Source organism: Anser anser (genome assembly GCF_964211835.1).
Source record: "Anser anser genome assembly, chromosome: 1".
In the NCBI taxonomy this organism is placed as follows: domain Eukaryota; kingdom Metazoa; phylum Chordata; class Aves; order Anseriformes; family Anatidae; genus Anser; species Anser anser.
This window is the reverse complement of record NC_139720.1, coordinates 86,910,145-86,930,722: the sequence shown is the minus strand read 5'-3', so window position 1 is coordinate 86,930,722 and position 20,578 is coordinate 86,910,145. Positions and strand designations below refer to the sequence as shown.

At 40.6% G+C, this 20,578-nt stretch overlaps 1 protein-coding gene and 1 long non-coding RNA gene across 4 annotated transcripts in view; both read left to right on the top strand.

The window, feature by feature from the left end:
* LOC310884508 overlaps positions 1–3,105 on the top strand; it is a 28,837-nt gene extending 25,732 nt beyond the window's left edge. For all 3 annotated transcript variants that reach the window (XR_014574240.1, XR_014574241.1, XR_014574242.1), the window contains one exon: positions 653–3,105. This is a non-coding gene — a long non-coding RNA (uncharacterized lncRNA). The remainder of the gene's footprint in view (positions 1–652) is intronic.
* A 5,622-nt stretch (positions 3,106–8,727) lies between these two features.
* Positions 8,728–20,578, top strand: part of LOC310884310 (cell surface glycoprotein CD200 receptor 2-like) — a 31,778-nt gene continuing 19,927 nt past the window's right edge. Inside the window, exons 1-7 of the mRNA XM_083805916.1 lie at positions 8,728–8,926; positions 11,894–11,990; positions 12,890–13,198; positions 14,809–15,057; positions 15,959–16,060; positions 16,989–17,035; positions 18,320–19,589. Coding sequence (XP_083662042.1) covers positions 11,924–11,990; positions 12,890–13,198; positions 14,809–15,057; positions 15,959–16,060; positions 16,989–17,035; positions 18,320–18,436 — 891 coding nt within the window. The 5' untranslated portion in view covers positions 8,728–8,926; positions 11,894–11,923 and the 3' untranslated portion in view covers positions 18,437–19,589. The remainder of the gene's footprint in view (positions 8,927–11,893; positions 11,991–12,889; positions 13,199–14,808; positions 15,058–15,958; positions 16,061–16,988; positions 17,036–18,319; positions 19,590–20,578) is intronic.

The following is a 20,578-nucleotide window of genomic DNA, read 5'->3' as shown; positions in this document are numbered from 1 at the left end:
GCTTAGAAGTAGTGGGACTTGAGATATAGCAGTCACCAGTGTGGTTTATTTTGTTCTTATTGAGGTGAGTTTTTTTTAATATTACGTCTCACACACAGAGATTTCTGGCATGAGCCTGATATTTAATTACTCCCTCTTTCCCATTGTAATAATTCCATAGAAACTAGCAGGCTAAAGCTCGCCAGGAAGGAAAGTGAAATGATCCAAACTAACTTGCATGGGTTTTGGTTTTTGAGAGATTTTGCGTAAAGTGCAGCTGAGCTGGGTTCAGGCCAACACCAACAAGAACCCACCTTTCTCAGTGTCCGATACCTGGCCATGTCAGAGCAGAGTGCACTGATTTAGCACAGGACAGTTGTATTATGGGCTTCAGATGCTGCCTGTGTGGCCTTTGGGGAATGTCTCATTGGGTGCTAACATGATGTAAGGTGTCCTGCAACTTCAATACTGAATCTGAGCTCAAGCACTTGATTTAGATGTGTGAAAGTCTCTCTTAGACAGATGATCCTTCAATACAGCCTCTGAGAAGTGATGTTGCACTAGTCACAGTCTGAATAAGTCTGCATTTTATTAATTTGCATTGGTACATTTTGCTGCCAAACACCAGTAGATTTTGTTGTTTTCTTATGTGTTTTTCTTCTTTCCACACAAGGACTCGTACCATGAAAACACAGTTTCTGAAGTCTGAGCTGCTTTGCTTGAAAACAAGATAACGTTCCTGAGATGCTGTAAGAACAACAACATCTTACTGCACATGATGAATATCTGGGATTCACACTGTATTTCATGGCACACTTCAAGGTTCTGCGGACTGATTTCTGGACTTCCTGGTATTGGTTCACTGGAATTATTCACTTTACCTGTTAATCCCATCCACATCCTATGGGTAGAGGAATATTAATTCGTCATTTCTTTTCTAGTCCTGAAAGTGAAATTCTCTTGCATCCGATGTCAGTTCTTCCAGGTTTTGCCTTCATTCAGGTGACAGATTTCTTAATGTCACACTCTTTGAAATGAAGAGATGGTTTCTTTCCAACTGTACATTCTGGGACTTGCCTCCATGCAGGGAGGAAGGTTTTCCCTTTCTGCAACAACTCCCCATGCAAAGAAGGATTTCCTCAGATGGATTCCAGTTGTTATTTTATTGCAAGTCATTTGAGAAATACAGAACATACGCTCCTCTAACAACTTTCCCAGGCATTAAAAAATAAAAAAAATCTTAGCCTAAGCCCAGGACTGTGTGTCTGTGTACACACAGAGATGGAGGAACAAGTGTTTCCTTTTTAAAGCCTCTGTTAAAGTCACTGTCCAAACTGGACTTAAATATCGTCCATTTGTAGATGGTGATCTCTTTGGAGCTGGGATCACACCTCTTTTTCTCTTTGGGAGACATCCTCACACCATGCAAGCTAGAATGGGGATTGCACAGGAAGCAGAAATGAAGCTGATTTCTAACTAAGCGTTCTGCAAACAGAAACCAAACCCAGGCATATCATTTTCCTCTAACTCAGGGATGTTTTGAAACGCTGTTTTATTTTGCCTACCATCTTTTAACAGTGTTGTGTCCCTCTCCCCCTTTTTGAGTATTTATGTAATTTTGCCTTTTGTATAAGGGGTTCTCTGTTAGGACTTATATTTTCCTACCAAACATCATTTGGAATATGGCTATATCAGTATCTCTTAGTATGTTTGGGAATTATTTCTACTACTCCTGAAGATTATCTGATGAGCACTTCTGACCTTTATTATGTTTTTCATATCTGAGCATGTGTGTAATATTTTTGAATGTAAAAGCAGACAAGTATCTTCTAAATAAATAAGTCAAGTGATCATTTATCTCCTTGTCACTTTGCCAGGTATCTGATTGTTTATCAGCTGGGAGGGCTGCAGTTGCTGTTCCTTTGTGAGTCTTTCCATCAAATGCAACCTGATTTTGGATTCTTGTTGAAATAAATGTATATGTTACATCTGACAGAACCAGCTGCTTAAAGGGCATTCTTGATGTTGAGAAGCAGTAACAAGCAGTATAGTTGTCTCACTAGCTGGCAGAAGGGGAGAAGCAGGATGTGCCAGGAAGAGCATTGTATGATCCTGTGTTTTGGGCTCTGCTGAGCCAATTCAGACTGCAGATATTTTTAGCACTATTCTTCAGCAGGCAGCATGCAATTACACATCAACATGATGTTTCTCGTGTAGGTTGGTGTAGCTATGTTTCCACCTCCTGGCAAATATAAGGAACAGCTGAAAAGAGACTAATGAGAACTGTGTTTTGATTTTTTGTAAGGCATTAGAAGGTGAAGAAGGAATTTTAAAGAAGCACTGCTCTTGAGCTCAAAGAGGTTTTAACTCTTCAGTTTTCTATGCAATGTGTAAGCATAGAAACTGCTTCTAAATAGTTCTCTTTGTAACTACTGTGAAATTGAGAGCTTGAGTTGAAGAGAGTCATAAATACAAGGTGCTTGCAGCAGGAATGTAGGTAATAAGGCATTTTATATTGAGGGAGAGAGCATAAGTGTAATTCCACAGTAACTGGGAAGGGACAGGAACACACTTAATGATAAAGTCAGTATGACTTCACAGTCTCTAAAATATCTATGCATTCTATTAAAACCAACAATTGTTATAGAGGTAAATACCGATATGGAGGACGCTTTGTCAAGACTATAGGCATTCTGACAGGTAAGTGCCCTTCAGTAATAAGAAAATGTTAATTTTCATGAGTCACAATGATCTTTCATTGACAACAGTGTAGCCATATGGAGCTGGGTTTTCTTTAAAGATCTGATAAGAAACATATAGTGCCCTTTTCTTTTCCTTTCTCAGAACTGCCCTGTGTGAAGAGGAAAAAGGCCAGTTTGAGGCAAGTAGATTCTGAAGAACATGTTTCTAGAACCTACAAAAAAATATAGACTGGTATTCTAAAGCTTCCTCTTGTAAAAGTTTTTTTTTTTTTTTTTCAATGAAAAACTGATTCTGAAGCTAACGGTCCAAGTATTCAGTCAGCCAGGATCCCTTATGGACGTACTGAGATCACTGTTCCTTGTGCCCTCATTAAATGCATTAATGCTAGTCTGGAGAAGTCCACACATGCTGCAGCCATACCTTTTTTGCAGAATAAATATGTAGGTCTGGCTGAGCAGAAGTGCTGAATTCCAGAGTATCACACCTGGACTTTGAGATTTTGTTTCCTTCATTGTTCAGTTGCAGTGACTTCCATGTAAACTGCACTGAGTGTCTACAAGTTATGTTCTTTTTACATGATGCATTTTCTCATTCAGGAAAATCATCCTGTTCAAAGTGACTTGCTGGAAGCCTATGTAGTTCAAAGGTGCACCCAGTAAATCCCTTTGGATGCATTTTTTAATTCCTTTAGCTAGAGGCTATTTATCATTACAGGAGTCATAAACTAGCTGTGACAACAAACCACGTAGAAACAATGTGCAACCCAGATTTCTAGTGATGGAGACTAAGCAAATAGCCCAGGGACCTTTTCCTGCTGAGTAGGAGGGCTGTGAGGTACGTGTCTCTTGGCTTTCCAAGCAGGGAGCTGAGGAGGAAAAGAGGCGAAGAGAACTGGTGAGGCAGCGCTGCCAGCACCATTTTGCTCTCCCACCTTCATTTTGGTACCAACCCTGGCATCCCTGCACCTCTGTGAGATGTGACTCTTCTTGTTACTTACACTGCACCCTCTTAGCAAGTCCCAGCAGCGTGGATGTGCCTGTTACTCACCTTGTAGTTACGCCTGTGACTGTGCTGTAGCCCCACTTCACCACAGTGGTTTAAAAGCTACAGGGCTATTTACCTTTGCAGCAGCTGGAAAGGGGATGGAGAGCTTGACTCAGCACCTTGCTGATGCAGGCCTGTGGGCAGGGGGTGGGAAGAAGGGTGTGGGCTGCAGCATGAATGAACACAGCCAAAGCCTTGTGGTAGCCAGTGTGACACTTCCTGAGGCCGCTTCTGATGCTTCCTGGCCACTGTACTCTTTTTTTTTTTTCTTGTACCTCTTACTTCCCTCTCCCCCCGCTTGTTTTGTAGTGCCTTGTCTCATCTTTTCACAGAGCACCTTAGGATGTTGAACAAGGATCCCAAAGACCTGATGTGCATGTTCTCACAGCATGGAGAGTGCATTGCTCCATTGCTAGGAGCTTCTCCTCTGGGCTGTGCGATAAGCCACCATGGGGAAATGAGAAGACAAAGAGCTTTTACCACAATCAGCGATAGCATCAACATTTGTGAGAAATGACCTGACTTCTTGTCACTTTTTCCACCCTGTAGACCACTATGTTGTGAAAGGAGGAGGCAGTTCAGGCAGCACAAACCTGAATGAGGACATACTGTAGGATGCGTTGCACTCCCTCGCACTGAGCATAGCTCTGCCAGAAGTGCTGCTAACCAGCTGCAGCATGGAAAAGAACTGGGCCGTGAAGTCTGACTGGAAACCACTGGGGAGAATTCTTCTGAACCATGAAGAGGCGCAGAGCTATAGGTGTTAGGTGCTTTGTAAGAAGGGGAGTTTATGACAGCAGAGAAGCCTGTATAGTGAGGGAAAAAATAGGTAAAAGCAGAAACACCCACTATGGTTTATTCAATAGCGCCAGGAGATTATAGTCAGTGATAAATGTCACCTTGATGTTAGGTATGCTTTATTTTACTGCTTATTTGTTCCACTCCATTTAAAAACCATAGAAACAGAATCCACTAAAAGAAGCTTATTGAACCTTCTCCTTTGCTACATGATTTCATATGTGGCAGAGCTGATTCAGATGCTCTATATACGCAGAAGGGGCAGCAAGTTCTCACTTCCTGAAAATTAAAGCGTGTAAAAATCAGCTTATATATGACAAGTCTAAGGAGGGCCAAGTATGTGGCTCCTTGTGGCTGAAGTAGCTGACTCTCAACTGAGTTTTGGGGTGGTTCCAGGGACTACGTGCAGGGTATTTACAGCTCTCCATGGGAGAAGGAAGCTGTAGCTTTGGGAGAATATTGGCTTCCCTGGGGTGAAGGAGCAGCAGTGAATAGCTGAAGTAGAGAGTAGCCCTCTGTGGTTCTACCCCTGCTTGGCACTGCCTAAACCACAGTCAGTGAGGCTAAACCTGATTGACTAATGGGTAAGGAAGGACCACCTGGGGTTTCATTTCTGCTACATATCAGCTCTGTCACTATTTCTGTTCTTTCTAAAGCGGGGATTATTTGAGGTTTGCAGCATCTTTACAAACGTTTCAGGATGTGTGGTGCACAAGGTCGCATTTGGCTGTGGAGTGGAAGGCCAATACCTCAGGCTGTAACATGGGAGGGAAACTTTTGTCCAGTGAGTCTAAGATATGTACCAACTCTTATGTGAAATGTTTTGGGAGCTAAGTGTCCACCTATAAGTGATCTCTTTTCTGTTCATTGTTGAATATTTTTGAGCCTGTTTCTTAGATTATCCAGAGATCTGAAGACAGTCATTGTACTTGTGGGTTGTTGCTTCTCAGGTTCTTCATGGGAAACAGCTAACAAGGTGAAGTAAGTCCATAAGAAACAGGAAATGAAGTAGCTAAAGTCATGGGCATCTCTGCTGTAAATATATTTTTTTGCTGGAGTTTTGGGATCAAGAGAGAAGCCCCTGAGGAACGGGTTAATGATCCACAACTGGTAAGTAGATTCTGTAGGGCCAGCAGCAGAAGCTGCTGAGCATGGCCATGCCAGTCTAGTGGCTGTACAATTAGGCAGAGATTAGCTGCAGTTAGAAAAAGTAATGATAAAAATTATTTTTCTTGGTTTCTGGAAAGAGCAATAGAATTGCTTCTGGGCATTTTACCTTGGAGGTGTCAGGTTTTAAAGGCTTCATTATCAGCAGCATTCCCTCCCTCCCCCCCCCCACCCCCAATGTTTGCTGACATTGGTGAGAACCACAGATGGTTTGTACCTGGGAAAATCAAGCTGTTGTGTACTTGGAACAGTTTTTTGTTTGTTTATTTTTTGTGGCTTTTGTTTGTTTGTTTTTTTTGTTTGTTTGTTTTCCAGAGCAAACATCTCTCCTTTCCTGAAAGGAACAGAAGGGGCCTACCAGAGGCTATTCTTACTCCTATACATCCTGTGGTCCTGCTCTCTATTCCCAGCATTAGGTTACAGTGCTTTCTGAATAGGTTGGTTGCAAGGCAGCTATGGATGTGAGGTGTACAATTTAGTTCGTATAATAACTTCATGGGACTTAGCTATTTTATAGGTGGGCTGGTGTTAAGAAGGTAAATATTTCTGAAAGGAGACAGGATTCCTACCTGCTTTGTTGAATTACAGCTACTAAAGATAAAAAAGAATACAAACAAAGAGCCAATATACGCATCTGCTGTTTTGCTTGTTTTCCCCCCTGTTAGGGAAAAAAACCACACACTTTATTGTAACATTGATATTGGTATTATTCCACACATTAATATCTTGACAAACAGAGCACATAGACACCACAAACCTGTACCCCACTGTGAAGGATTTTTCAAACCTATTTACCTCCAGGTATAAGTTACCAGAAAATTGTAAATTTGCAGTTCAGTACAAATACTTCATAACTGTTTTGACAGCTCCTTCTATTAGGCTAGTTCTCAACCTTTCAGTAATCCATCTACCCTCTGTTTCCCAGTTCATAGAGAAAGCTAGAAAGCTTTTTTTTTCTTTTTCTTTTTTTTTTTTCCTATTTGGAACTGAATGAAACTGGCTCATGAACTGGATGGGTTGAATTTTGCAGCTAAGAACCATCTGTGGCTTCCACTGATGCCAGAAAGTATGAGATGAACAGGGAGCCTGAGAAGAAATTGCAGCTTCTACAGTCTCTAACAATGCTAACAATCTTCTGCTGTGCTAGTAGAGGCCTTCATGGGTGCATTTTCAGGGCCAGACTGTCTTTTGGAGAATAAAAATAGCAGAAGGCTGTAAAATCAAACCGAAGTCCCCTCTCCACAGTCCCACTTGCAGTGGCCAGCAGCAGATGGTTAAGGAGGATGGCTCAGGACAGAGCAAGCACACAACCTCCTCCATCCCAAAAATGCATCTCAGTTTCTGAGAATGAACAGCTCTGGGAATATCTACTTGCTGCCCCTTTTGTAATAATTTGTATTTCTTCTGGGGCTTTCAAATTTTGCCTGTATTTTGTAACTTCATTTCTAGATGAGGGACTTGAAGGGTGGATCATTGCTTGGGAGCAACTGAGGACACCAGTTGAGCAGACTCTGTCCCCTGAGTGGGGACTGCAGACCACTCTCAGACCTGCTGCAAAAACTTTTCATAAGCAGCGAATAGGCTGCACAAAAATAGCCCAGGGCTAAGATGCACAGGAAATGCAGAGAGACAGACATTAGCACTGTGTTGTTTCCTCAGATAACTGTTAAAACTGTGATGTCTTGTGGATGGTGTTAAAACTATGAGGAGGAGAGCCCTCCCAGGAGAGCCCCCGGGACTGCAATTTGAACTGCTATGTTATTTATTGCATTTATTTTACCAGCAGGTATCCCAACTTAAAGAGTTGCTCAGGCCCAAAAGGGCAGGTAGAAGTAGAAGGTAGCCTGGGGATGCCCCAGCACCTCTCACTCCAGACCTTGTTGTATGACTGCAGCCTTCTGAGTCATTGTGATGTGGCTAGCAAACACTCAGTATAAGGGCTCCTGGCCTCCCAAGATGACAGCCAGCCCCGTGTAAGGTGTAGAAGCTCACACCTGCAGAAATCAAGCCTGCCTGGACAGCTTGGTTAGAAAGGAGCATGGCGCTGAGAAGAGGGACCTTGCTGGTGAGGTGGAAATTAGAACGCATTGTAATGGCTGAAAGCTGCATGAAGGCTCTGGCTGCACTAGAAGTGTGATTTTGGACTTTAAATATGTAGCCTTGCTTTGGATATTCTTTACTGATAGCTTATACTTATGTAAGAAGTGGAAGAGTTGGCAGAGCAGTGTGCACTGGTTCCTCTTCTTCCTGTCCCTTCCTGTCCTCCTCTGCCCAGAGACAGCAGCCGTTGTACAGAATGGGCTTTTGAGGGTCTTTGCTGTACTGTACGATGTGTTTCCAGAGTTATATGTTGCTGATAATGATGGCAGTGGCTACGTGACATTTAAAAATGTTAGTGATGATGACTGATGCACTGATAACTGGTTCTTTATGATCTGTTTTTTTCTTTTTTTTTTTTTCTTCAGTTTGTGTTAAGTACATTTCCATTATGTTGGACTTTGGCTTTTATTTACCCACTTTAAGTTGTTTCGCATAGCTCAGGGCTTGTAGCTTGTTTTTGATGTGTAATATTAGGTAACTTAAGGCTGTGGTTTGTTCTTCGTGTCTGAAAGCAGTTTATTTTCCTGGTTTTAACTGTGTCACATCCTCCTCAGTGGGAACGTACAACCAGATAGTTTATTTTCACTGAGCTGTTTCAGTGGGGCAAGAAGCTATGTCTGTCTGTGAGACAAATCAGCTGCGTGTTGAAGTCTCAGGAACGTCAACGAAAAGAAATTGGTGAACTGTGCAGCTGAAAAGAGGGGCTATCTGGCGTAGACAAATCCCAAGCTGAGATCCTTCTCATGTCTTTGCTTCTGAGCCACTCGTGAGGGCGGAGTGGGAGGGGAGCTCCAGGTACATCAGTGCAGTCCCCTGGTGTGCAGGAGCTGGGACCAGCATCCCAGTTGGACCAAATGTGTGTGCTAACATCTCCCTTCTCTTCCCCAGGCCATCAGAAGTATCAGTAGTATCAGAAGACCAGAGCACACTGTCACGGCTGCTGTTCACCTCCCATGCTGCTCTAGCTGGAGGACTCTTCTCCAGGCTGGTGACTGGGTAACCTCCCCCAGCCTCAGCATTCACAGGGAGGAAACCAAGCGTGAGCGGTGCCGTTCCCCAGCTGGAGCACGGAGGATAGTGGAAGAGTGACGCACACATTGCATGGGCTCGTGCCAGCCACTGCCATCGAGGCTGAGTTAAAATTTTAATTTATTTTAATGTAGTTATTGAGGCATTTTAATTCCATCAAAGGAAATAACACAAGACAATCTGCATATATTCATTTGCTACTTCTAAATGAATTTGATTCGGCTGTGCTTGGTTTCTTCTTTTTTGGGTTTTACTCTGAGGTTTACTTCTTGCTTAGAGGCATAAGTATTCAAGGATTGTGAACCTTAAAAATTGCAATCTAAATTCTGTTTTTCATACATGAATATTTAAACAGGGTAATATTGTCTGTTCTTTCTGTAAGGCCACCTTCTTAATCATTAATATCTGTTGTTTTGTGCAAATACACCCCATATATATATATATGATTTGTATGCATTTAAGAAAAGATAGTTCCCTGGGACATATTCCAATATCACAATATGCTGTGTATGAATATTTATAGGTCCATCAAAATTGGTGAATATTGAATTTACTGGTAAGCATTGTGGAGGGCTTTTTTTTTTTTCTTTTTAAAAATACTGGAAAACTATTTGCAAATTGGGTCAACTTTCTGTGCATATTTTTGGCCAAAAATAACATTGTTTGTTTTTTTGTTAAGAAAAAAATTAAGCTTTTTCATCAACAGCAGCTTTTGCATGCATCATTTATTTAAATTACAAAACCCAGCAACAACCAACCAAACAACTCTTTCAATAGTATTGAATTACACAAAACAAAAAATGTCATTTATGGCAAGGATATTAATTGAACAGAAAATGAAAGTTTGGTAATGTAAGAGTTGCATTGTCAGTTGCGTGTTAGTAGTACAATATTGACCAATGCGGTTGTATGAGCATTATTTTTGGGTTGCAATGAAAACTTTCCATCTAGATACATAGCTGTTTTGTTAGAATTGTGCAGAAAACCTATCAAGCTGTTGTGTATACATATGAATGTGTATACATATTGCATTGTGTATAAGTACTGTTGCCTCTTGCACTCAGATCACAAATGTTGCTACATTTGTTTTTCCATGCCACAAGTCTGGCATTGTTCTTTTTGTTTCAGCTTGTTTCTTTGTTTGTGTTTTTTTTTTTTTTTTTTTTTTTCTGTGCACCAAGTGTCCTCACTTGTTATATTTTACATTAAGGATGTATCTTTTGATGTAGCATCATTGCATCCTGTTATTTTTACAGAAATCGATACCAGCTGAGGTTTATTTTTGCATGAGCCCTGTTTGCCTTTCCTCCTCCTCCTCTCAGCGAGTACCACGAAATGCATTTGCATATGGGTGTGAAGAGCGTATGATTATAATAGCCTGTATGTGTCCTGTTGCAACACATGACATTTCGGAATCAAGTATGACACAAAGATACTTGCTAGTTTGGCGTGTATTGGCTTTTGACTTGGGAATGTAAACAACATATTAGTACTTGCCATAGATGCCATAGGATGGAAACATCATTTTCCAGTCATCTCTAGCTGTGGGTGACTAAGTCAGAAAGCGGAGCATTGAAGAGAGACAAATGATGGCAGAAGTGAGAGAATGACAAAAGGATGACCAAGAAGAGTATTTGAGGGAATCCAGAGGTGAGTGCTGGAAAATGAGAACTTTGTTGGCAGGTTGGACAGTAACATCAGAAGCCCCCAGGCAAGGTATGGCTACTGTAGTGTTGTGAAACCAGACACACACTCTGGGACCTCTGCTTTATTGCACAGTGGTGGAGGGCACAGCGGTGCATTGGTTGTGAAGCCCTTTGCTGCAACCCTTTGCTGCAGTGGGAGCTGCAGCAGGGTGCTCGTCCACGGTCAGATGCATGTCTTGCGACCTGAGCAGAAGAAGGTGGGAGTTTGACTGTGGGAATAAATATGTATATTTTTCAGTACAGTGTCATACAAGTTTGCCATAAAAAAATTGATTCATTTATGTATGTTACCCAATTGTTGGAAAGTATTAGTAATGTTCCTTGCCACGTCCATGTTCAAGTAACAGCTGAATGGGTTTTCATCAAAATTCTCCATTGTGAATGATATATATTTTGATTGGAAAGCTTTTGGATAGCATGCGCTTCTGCTTTTTTTCCTGTGAACTGGCAAACTATGGATTTGGATGAAAGCACCATCTCAATCTTACCAATGAGCAGCTGCCGTTTTACCAAAAAGAAGCTAGCAATTTGTAAGATACAGTTTGTTAAAAAGCATACATAGCTAAGGAACAACGTAAGTTATTAAATGCTTCTTCAGTTCACTGTGTCTAAGAAAGCAGGAAACAAACTCACATTTTTGTTCTCTTGCAAGAAGACAGTTGCCTTTTTAGTTTTACTGAAGAAGTGGAATGACCCTTTGAGAATTTAAAAGCAGGGCAAGGGTTATGAGACATTTCTTTAGGTAACTTCCTTCAAATAGTTGAGTCTAGATTCTGAACTTTCCTACACATGCTGTTACCTTGATTTTTTTGAAAGAACTTGTAATATATGCATGTTTTCTATGGCATTTTTTTTTCATCTTCTGCAGGCAAGTCTACAAAGCAGCACTAAGAGATTTGTAGTTATCTTTGTGCGAGCTAGTTGGACTGGCCATGAACAGTGAGCAGATAGAGATGACTGGAAAAGGGTGTCAGAGATCCTCTGTCTCTCTCTCTCTCTCTCTCTCTCTCTCTCTCTCTCTCTCCCTCTGTCTCTCTCTCTCTCTCTTTCTCTCTCTTTCTCCCTCCCTCTCCCTCTCTCTCTTTCTCTCCCCCTCTCCCCCCTCTCCCCCCCTTCCCTTTCCCTTCCCTTTCTATTCTTTCTTTTTTTTCCTTTCTTTAGTTTGTTTGTAAATAGTAGTCTTTGTTTGTTTGTTTGTTTGTTTTTGAAGCCCTTTTTACTTTCTCCCTCCAGCATAAGAATAATACTTGACATGGGGTCTTTTTTAGAACTTCTGTTTTCAAAGGAAACAAAGGTTTTACTTTTTGTTCTCTTTGAAGGTATTTGCGTGACAATTTGTGACTACGTGTCATTTCCCTTGCCTTTAGTTTCTGCACCGCTGATTCATTTTGCTAAAGATGGCTCAGACGTGGTCAGTTCTGGCTGCACTCCTTTTCTTGATTTTCAGCCTGGTTGAAGGGTCAGGTAAGTGAGAAAGGTCCAAGCTACAGTCAGCACTGTGTGGTACTCTGTATTACCAACTTGCACATATGCTGACATTTCACAGTTCCCCAGAGGAATTTGCTTATTTTTTAATGTGAGCATGAAGAGTGATGTCACCTCAGATGGCAAAATAATCCTGTGCTTCCCAGAATGGCACAGGGTAATATACCTGATAGGGATCCAAACCACAAATCATCTGAAGATGCATCTTCTGTTCAGCTGGGATCATCAGGAGATCTATGGTTTCTGGCAGAAAAAGCATTTATATATGCCCCGTGTTACATATGAGCCAAGAACTACTGCGCCAAGTGTTTTACCACTGTTACAGGTGTAGTCATCTCCCGGGTTTTACGTAGATTTTAACTAAGGCACCTAATTCAATAACACAGTCTACTTTTTCTAGGACAAAGAAACAAACAAACAAAAAATTTTCTTTCCCTTAAGGGTGAATCTTGGCCTCCCCAATGGGTTTTCAAAGCCTATATTAAAGCAATAGGAAACTGCTGACCAAAAACAGATGAAGGACTTGTAGCTCATCAGCATATATCATGTACCTGCACAGTATCCACAGAGGAAAGACACCTTTTCCACTGCATTTCCAGTCTTCAAAGTCAGTGACAGCAGGAAGCAGGACCTGGAAATTGAATATGACTTATATGTGGCTGCACAGAGCAATATGTCCCCGAGGCTGCCAGTACAGTAAGAAAGTAGAAATTTTAAAGTGTGGTGAAGCCAAGAGCCGTGCCTATGCTTTGATGAAGGCTGTAACATCATTTTTAACTTTTAACATTTCTTTTCTTTCTCTTTTTTTTTCCTCTTTTTTCTTTTTTTTTCTCTCTCTCTTTTTTTTTTTTTTTTTTTTTTGTTTTCTTCTTATGTAGCTTATAACATTGTGAATGTGGAGGCTGGCCATGAGGCTGTGTTGACTTGTGCTTCTGTCTCCAAACTGTATTTGATAATGGTGACATGGGAGAAAAAATCCAACGCTTCCTGCTCTTTGGCCTATAGAAATGATCTCAACGAGACAAGAAAGTTAAACTGCAGTGAGAGGATGATGTGGAAATATACACCTGACAGGGACCCTGCTCTTCGTATTTACCCCGTGAACCTGAGTGATGAGGGAAATTACACCTGTGAAATTGCCAGTGATATGGGGAATTTTCATTTTTCCTCTTCTCTGTCTGTGATAGGTAAGACACACCTAGTGTTTTTTTGTAGTTGGATGGAGATAAAAATGATTTGATTTGCTATTAAAAGACGAAATTCATTTTGGATGTATGCTGAGATTGTAAACAAAGTAGTAACTTGATTCAGTTGGACTGGCTGTTTGGAGAGGGGAAGGAGGCATGCAGACTTATAGAATAGGACTGGGCTGTTTTAAGGATAATATTTTTTTTCCATTCTGACTCACGAACAGGCAAAGATGTACCAAATGCACCACTCTGGGTAGTTTCTGAGGTAGTTCTTCGGGCATAACACAGGATTTAAATGTTGTGTGAATGTTCCCATAACCAGGAGTACACACTCTTGCTTAAGTTAATGCAAATAGAAGATATTAAATAAATATTACCACTTTAAGCTGAGCAGGAGGATGCCGAACCAAAATTCACAGTGCACACAATGTGTATTTTGTGTGGGTAAGAGCCAAGTAGGAAAGAAGTGAGAGTTTCAAGACATTATGTGGAAATATTTCACTCTTACAGAAACACTGAAAATTGTCTGTAAGGCTGCATCACTAAAATAAAAATGAAACTAGGCTATTTTCAACCTAGGCAGGAACAAAAGTGTGTTAGGAAACGTAACCAATATATCACATAATCTTTCTCAGATTGGTAAATTTTCTGTAGGTTTCCTTAAATTTCAAGAAACATTTTACTGTGAGAGAATTTTGTATTCTGGTTATATTAGTCAAATTTTAGTGATGCTCAGAAGGTTTATGGAAAATTTATTCTGTAAATCAATAATTGCTACTGTTAGTTTTTGTCCCTTGAAGTTTTTTCTTCTTCCTTGCAGGGTCTTGCCTTTCTAATAATGCCTTAGACATCGTCCAAGCCTTTGCTTGTTTTGTCAGATGTAGAATATGAATTGTTGGGCTTTAGGTAGAATAGTTCTCGTCCAATTCCTCCTTTCCCTCCAGACTGTCAAATTCTTGATTCTACCTCTATTCTAGCCTATATATCTAATTGTAGATTCTACCTTCAATTAGATATAAGGCAGAAATTCTTTACTCTGAGGGTGGTGAGGCACTGGAACAGGCTGCCCAGAGAAGCTGTGGATGCCCCATCCCAGAAGGTGTTCAAGGTCAGGTTGGATAGGGCTTTGGGCAACCTGATCTAGTGGGAGATGTCCCTGCCCATGGCAGGGGGTTGGAACTGGGTGGCCTTTAAGGTCCCTTCCAAGCCATTCTATAGTTCTATATGTTTTAGCTATAACTTCAGTAAGCTGCTTTTTATTTATTTATTTATTTTCAGTAGGTACACTGCTATGGTTATAAATCTACATTTAATCCAGCTCTATCATCCCATCTTCTCCTGTTACATCTATAGTAATCTTCTGGAAAACATGAGGAAACAATACTTTTAAATGCAGCTAGCATATTTTAGAGATATTTATTTACCTTGGACTTTGATGTATTTTTTTTTCCCTAAAGATGATTGGTGCTAATATTCCAAATTATTTTAAAATGTCTTGGATTGGCCATGTAAACTAAAAAATACCACCTATTCTTCTGATTCTCAGTTGGAGACTTTACCCTGAACTAGAAATAACAATTGTGGTCTTTTTTCTTCTTCTTCTGTAGTCCCTCCTACAGTGACTCTGACCTCTGACAAGAGCAGAGTGGCTGTCTGCCAAGCTGCTGCTGGAAAGCCAGCTGCCAAAATCTCCTGGATCCCTGCAAGTAATAACAGCTCTGAGGAAGAATTCAAACACGGCAATGGAACAGTGACCAGAGTCAGCTACATTGGCTGGGTCAACAGCACGCACACCACTGTCACCTGCCTGGTTACCCACCCAGCTCTGAACCAGAATCTCTCCCTAGATCTGTCATGTAAATAATATCATTCAGTAATTGCTCGTCATCATGCTTTTGTGATTCTTTGTGTTTTTCTATGAAGCTGTTTCAGCTGAATCCCAGGGTTTGGTAGATTGGTTAGTGGGCTGAAAAGCCAAAGTTCTTGTACATATTGATAGAAAAATTACTAATTTAATCAACTGAAACCAGTTGATGGCATGATATGGGGAAGCTTCCAGTGTGGGCTTACTAGTATCCCTATTTATTTTACAAGAGTTCCTCCTTCTGTTTCAGTGACCCTTTTTAATCAGTAATGATGGAAAAGTTGCTCTCCACAGTAACTGTGATGCAGTTCACTAATTTTTACATGAAACTTTTAACCCCCAGAGCTGAATTTTGTCCAGCTCCCCACTGGAAAACTTCCTTGGAGACTGTGTGTGACTTGATCAATCTTTCTCAGGGCCAAAGGTAGTAAAGGGTAAAATTCAGCTTCTCAGCTGTCTGTGCTGGATCTGATATAGGTTTCTACCACTAAAATTTGTAAGAACATTTAAATAGGTGTTCATATCACCAAAATATCTCAGCAGAGGCATGAAGGACAGAAATCAAGATAGACGAGCCATTAATTACAGCGTTCTGCAGGGTTGTCTAGTTAGTTCTGTTGATGCAGTACTAATACAGTTTGAACAAGGGAGACCATGCAGACACATGGGTTCAAAATGAAAGTATGTTTGTCTACACATAACTGGATGTGTGAAGTAGTTCCTATTCCTGGTTGGTGTCTAGACATCTCATCTATCTCTCACAGCTCATTGGTGTTGTGGGGGTAGAGCATTAGGTCTCCTTTCTGGTTAAGATATATGCCAACATGTCAGTGTTGTAGTCAGTGGATACCGACATCTAGCTCTGTAACTAGCTTTCTTTTCTCATCTCTCAGACTCTTCCTCCAGGCTTCACTATCCCCTGGTGGCACTGCCTGCAAGTGTTGCTGCTATGAGTGGTGTTGGTGTGCTTTTATGCTTAATTTTCACGTTCAGAGGTAAGTCATTTGATGAGTCTGAAATGTTTTACAATTATTTCATGTCTGACTACTTGCAGGTACTAGGACATGCACATTATTGTTGAGAGTGGGTTGGGAGGAAAGGACTGAGGAAAATGTCCACACGGGATGCATTGACCCTATGGAAAAGTCCTAACAAAAGAGGAGACAGAACTTTAAAACAAGCTCAGATTTTCGTAAGAGCCATTGTTGTTATGCTATTAATGTATTACGTGTACAGCAGAGAGTTACCCAGGAAGAAAAGGATAATTGCTGAGAGTAGGGTGGGTCTTGAGTATTTAGAATTTAGAATGATCATTCTGTATTTACTAACATAAAAACTCAATATATAAGAAAGAAGTGTTCACAAACTAGTCTAGACACCAGTCTAATGACTAGTTTCAAAAAATCCTTCCTCCACTCCATATGCTGTTTCCATCAGCAGTCATAAGTTTTCCCTTAAGCAAATGTAAGAATAGGTCAAATGTACATGCTTCCCTCTGGTACAATCATAGTTTTTCAGGCTGTGTAGATTTCACGGTCTTTGAGTCAACTCATAGTGGTCATTGAGTCAGTTCAGTTGACTCAATGCCCTCCCACTCTTGGAGTTAAGTAAGATGGCTGTGATGGGGTATGGATGGAGTAAAAGCCTGAGTAAAGGCTTAAAATGGAAGGAAGAGAGGTCCCTAGCCCATCATGTCCCCTAAGAAAAGTACACCTGAGTCAGTTCAATCATGTCTCCCAGGGAGACCAAAACTTTCAGTGAAGGGAAAAATAAAACAATAGTGTATTCAGGAGCAGGGCATAAAAGGTGAGAACTTAACAAAATGAGAGCAACTATTTCAAAGATAGTCCTTCAGCTGTTGAGGGCAGTACATAACAAGTTTGCACCGTGTCCCCTCAAACCATTTTGATTTCCTACTTCCAGCTTTCCGCTTACGTAAATTGGCACATGGGCCACCAGTACCGGTTGCAGTAAGTGGGCTTTTATTTTTGTATGTGTGTACGCTCTGGTGTTTCTTTATTTGTTTTTGTTTGTTGTTTTCTTCACTCAAACATTTAATTTCATTGCAATATGTGTCTGCTCTGAAAAAACTTCTGTTTCTCTCTGTTTGTGCTTGGAGAAGGGGAATGAGGAACCGTGTGTCTGGAAGGGTGTTTATTATTTGGATGGTCCTAACTTCATTACTCAGAATATCTGAGTAATTGCATAAGCACTAGATGGAGAATGGAGTAGTGCATTTCCTGCCTAAGAATACTATAAATTAAATTTGCAATGCCAAGGTTTAAACTGAATTTTAGATCTTCCCAATGTTAATGTGTTCACAACTCGGCTTCACGGAGTAATCTTAACTCTGATCTTTTCCTTAAGAATGTGTATTGCCCTTGACGACAGAAATCTGCGTGATTAAAGATGTGATGAAAACAGGCAGGCATTTACATGGAGGGAAACGGTTGCAGTTCCTTATGCTGTATTAGCTATTTTAGCAACACAAACAGCTATGAAACTTTTATATTTTAAGTTGCAGTTCAGACACTCAGGAGCTAGGAAACAACACTGTTAAATTTGCCACTGCAACTTTTATTTCCTCTCTAATTCCAGGGTGTCCTGATACATATTTAACAGCATGATAATATGCTTCTCTTTCCTCAGGGCTTCTGCCTCATTTAATGTACTGAAAGAGCAATTATTTCATATTTTGTTTTCTGCTCACGGTGGAATTAATGGCTGTGTGCCTTGTTTGTTGCAAACTAGTCAAACAGTGCTCTGAAGCCAGAATGATTAATTTCCTGATATGCTCTTCTATGGCATTCAGCAGAATTTGACTGACAGGAGTGGGAGCTGCTGAGGTCAAAGTCAAAAGCTTCCAGTAATTTTAGGTACACTGGAATGCCTGTGGCCTGACCTTTTTTTTTTGTTTGTTTGTTTTGTTTTGTTTTCTCAGAGAAGTTAGCATTGTTCGTTGTGATCTATTTTGCTGAAAATACTGACTTTTCAAAATTTGTTTCCAATCTCATTAAGAAAAAGAGGTTCAGAAGGTTGTCTTGTTTAGACTTTGTGAATGCACTTGTTTCTCTCTGATGGTTTAGGTTTCACCCTATGCACCCTACTCCTTTGCTTCAAGGTTCCTTTGCAAAGCTACGGCTGCCTGCTAGTTTTCTTCCGGGCTTGCTTTTTTGTTTGGCCTCTGTAGATACGATGGTTCTACAAAATTCTACAATATAATATAATGGTACATGTTTTTCTTTATATTGCAGACTGAGAACTTCAGGTCCACACCATCACATAAAAACACACCTGAAGTCAACCCTCATGTCTCAGAAGAGAATATCTATCAGAATTATGGAGCAGGAAATAAATTTATGAACTATTAACAATGTAGGCATAAGTGGTCTAATACCAGCTCAGCTATTAATGGTACAGTTACTTGAACTTGTTCTTGAACTAACAAATCTCAGATCTCATGCATAGCAGGCTAGCAGAGTACTCACATACTCAATGCTGTCCTAGAAAAGCCTTTGTCCTTCCCAACCTGAAGACGGTCAAGGGAGCAACCTGCTTTAGTAAATGATTCCTCTCTTCCTGTAAATATCAGAACAACTCTCGAAATACTTGCAACTTCTAAAGACTGACTTGGAAAAACACACAATTTTTTTTTTTTTTTTTGGAAAATGGACTTTGAGGCATGTGCTGTTTTCCCTCAAATCAATAATTGACATATTTTTGTGACCGAGTAAGACTGCTGGTGAAAATGTAGCACCTCTGTGTAGTCCATTTTAGTGACTGGATTCTCTTTGCAATTCAGTGCTGGAAACCAGAAAGTGACACAAGGGACCCTGAAAAGGCCAAGAAGACCTATCCAGCAGAAATGCAGAAATAAGACTTTTTTCTAGATAGATAGTTACATATTACAGATAAATATCTAGTATTTCTTTTTTTTTTCCTTTAATATATCTCTTTTTCAATTAAACTTTCTATTTGCATTGATAATGGCAGAAAAAAAGCAAATTTGAATTTGTACTTGATATGAAAATGAGAAATAGCAATGAGCAATTTTCTAAGATTAATTTAAAAGTAAAAATATAAATATGGAAATATTTATCTCAAATGATTCCTGGGGCTATTTAAGTAACTCTTTACTGACCAGATCACACCCTGGTTTTAAAGAGAAGAGCAGTGTTAAGTTGTGAAAAATGCAGATGGTGTGCATGTTTAAAAAAACACCAACAACTAATCAAACCACTTATTTCTTCTTATCTCCCTGTTCCCAAGCTGAAGAAAACCACAGATTGTTTGATAATTTCAGTTTTCATAAGTCAGGCTTGTGAAACCTTTTCCAGGCACTAATATAGCACTAAGTATGAAGTAGGCATGAAGATCCCTCAGTGCCTTTCAATTGCATTTCACTTTATCAGCTCTAAATAGACAAGGATGAGCACCTACTGACACTGCTCCAGGCTTTCCTTTCAGTCGCATCAGAAGAGCATGATGAGCAACTCCCTGGCGCATGACAAGTGCCTACAGAAGGTAGTCCATTCATCCCTGTTGTGTAATTCAGTGTAGCCATTCTTGTGGTGTTAAACGTCAGTGGTGGGTTACTGTCTCAGAGCTGTGTACAGCTTCTTCATGTCATCTGCTGGGAAGGAGATGCACCTTTCCATGTATACAGCCTCTGGGAGAAATATGTGACAGCTAGCTTGAAATTAGTGAAAACAGGTTTTCAGTGATTCTAGTTAGGAAAAACGTTCAGTAGCTCGAGTGAAATTCACAGCTGAGTGTAAGGGAGTGGTTTCCCAGTTCTGCTGGTCTGTAGTTGGCAGTGCATAATGAGCACAATCCAGCATCCTTTTTTGTTCTTCGTGTCAACCTGGACCTTTCACAGCCAGGGTGCTGTCAAGGAGTCAGTTGTGTCTGAAAGCCCCTGAAATAGGGAAAAGATCTCATGTTTCTTAGGGAATAGCCTAGCTGGGTCTAAACCAGGGTTTCTACAGCTGCTGCAATTTGAGTCTGTCTTATTCAGAAGCTGGACCATTGCAGCCAGACATCAGGATGATATAGTTGTCAAACTGAGGAGAGTTAGGCTATGGAGCAATCTGGTTTTGATAATCATGGTGCACAGGTGTTGTGATTTTAAGGGTGCAAAGCAAGAACTTCTCATGGTCCCTTTGCACCATGTGAAATGTTGAACAGTAAGAGCTAAAGTAGACATAGGAAATAAAACTTAGGGAGGTGATTGTGTTGGGGAAGCGCTCTCGAGAATCTCCATTGTAACAGTTACCCATGGCAGAGAAGCATGGTTTCCACGTCCATGATTTTATTTTCCCTTTTAAATTATATTTGGTGGAATTGGTCCAGTCACCTGCAACATGTCAACATTTCCACTGACCCAGAAATTCTGAGGAGACTTTGTTTTGGATATGCTAACACACAGTGCTCTGGCAATGAGATAGGTCCTTTTGTGCCACAGGTATGCAGTGAAATGGGTTCTCCAGGCAGTTCCACAGCTCTAAACAGCC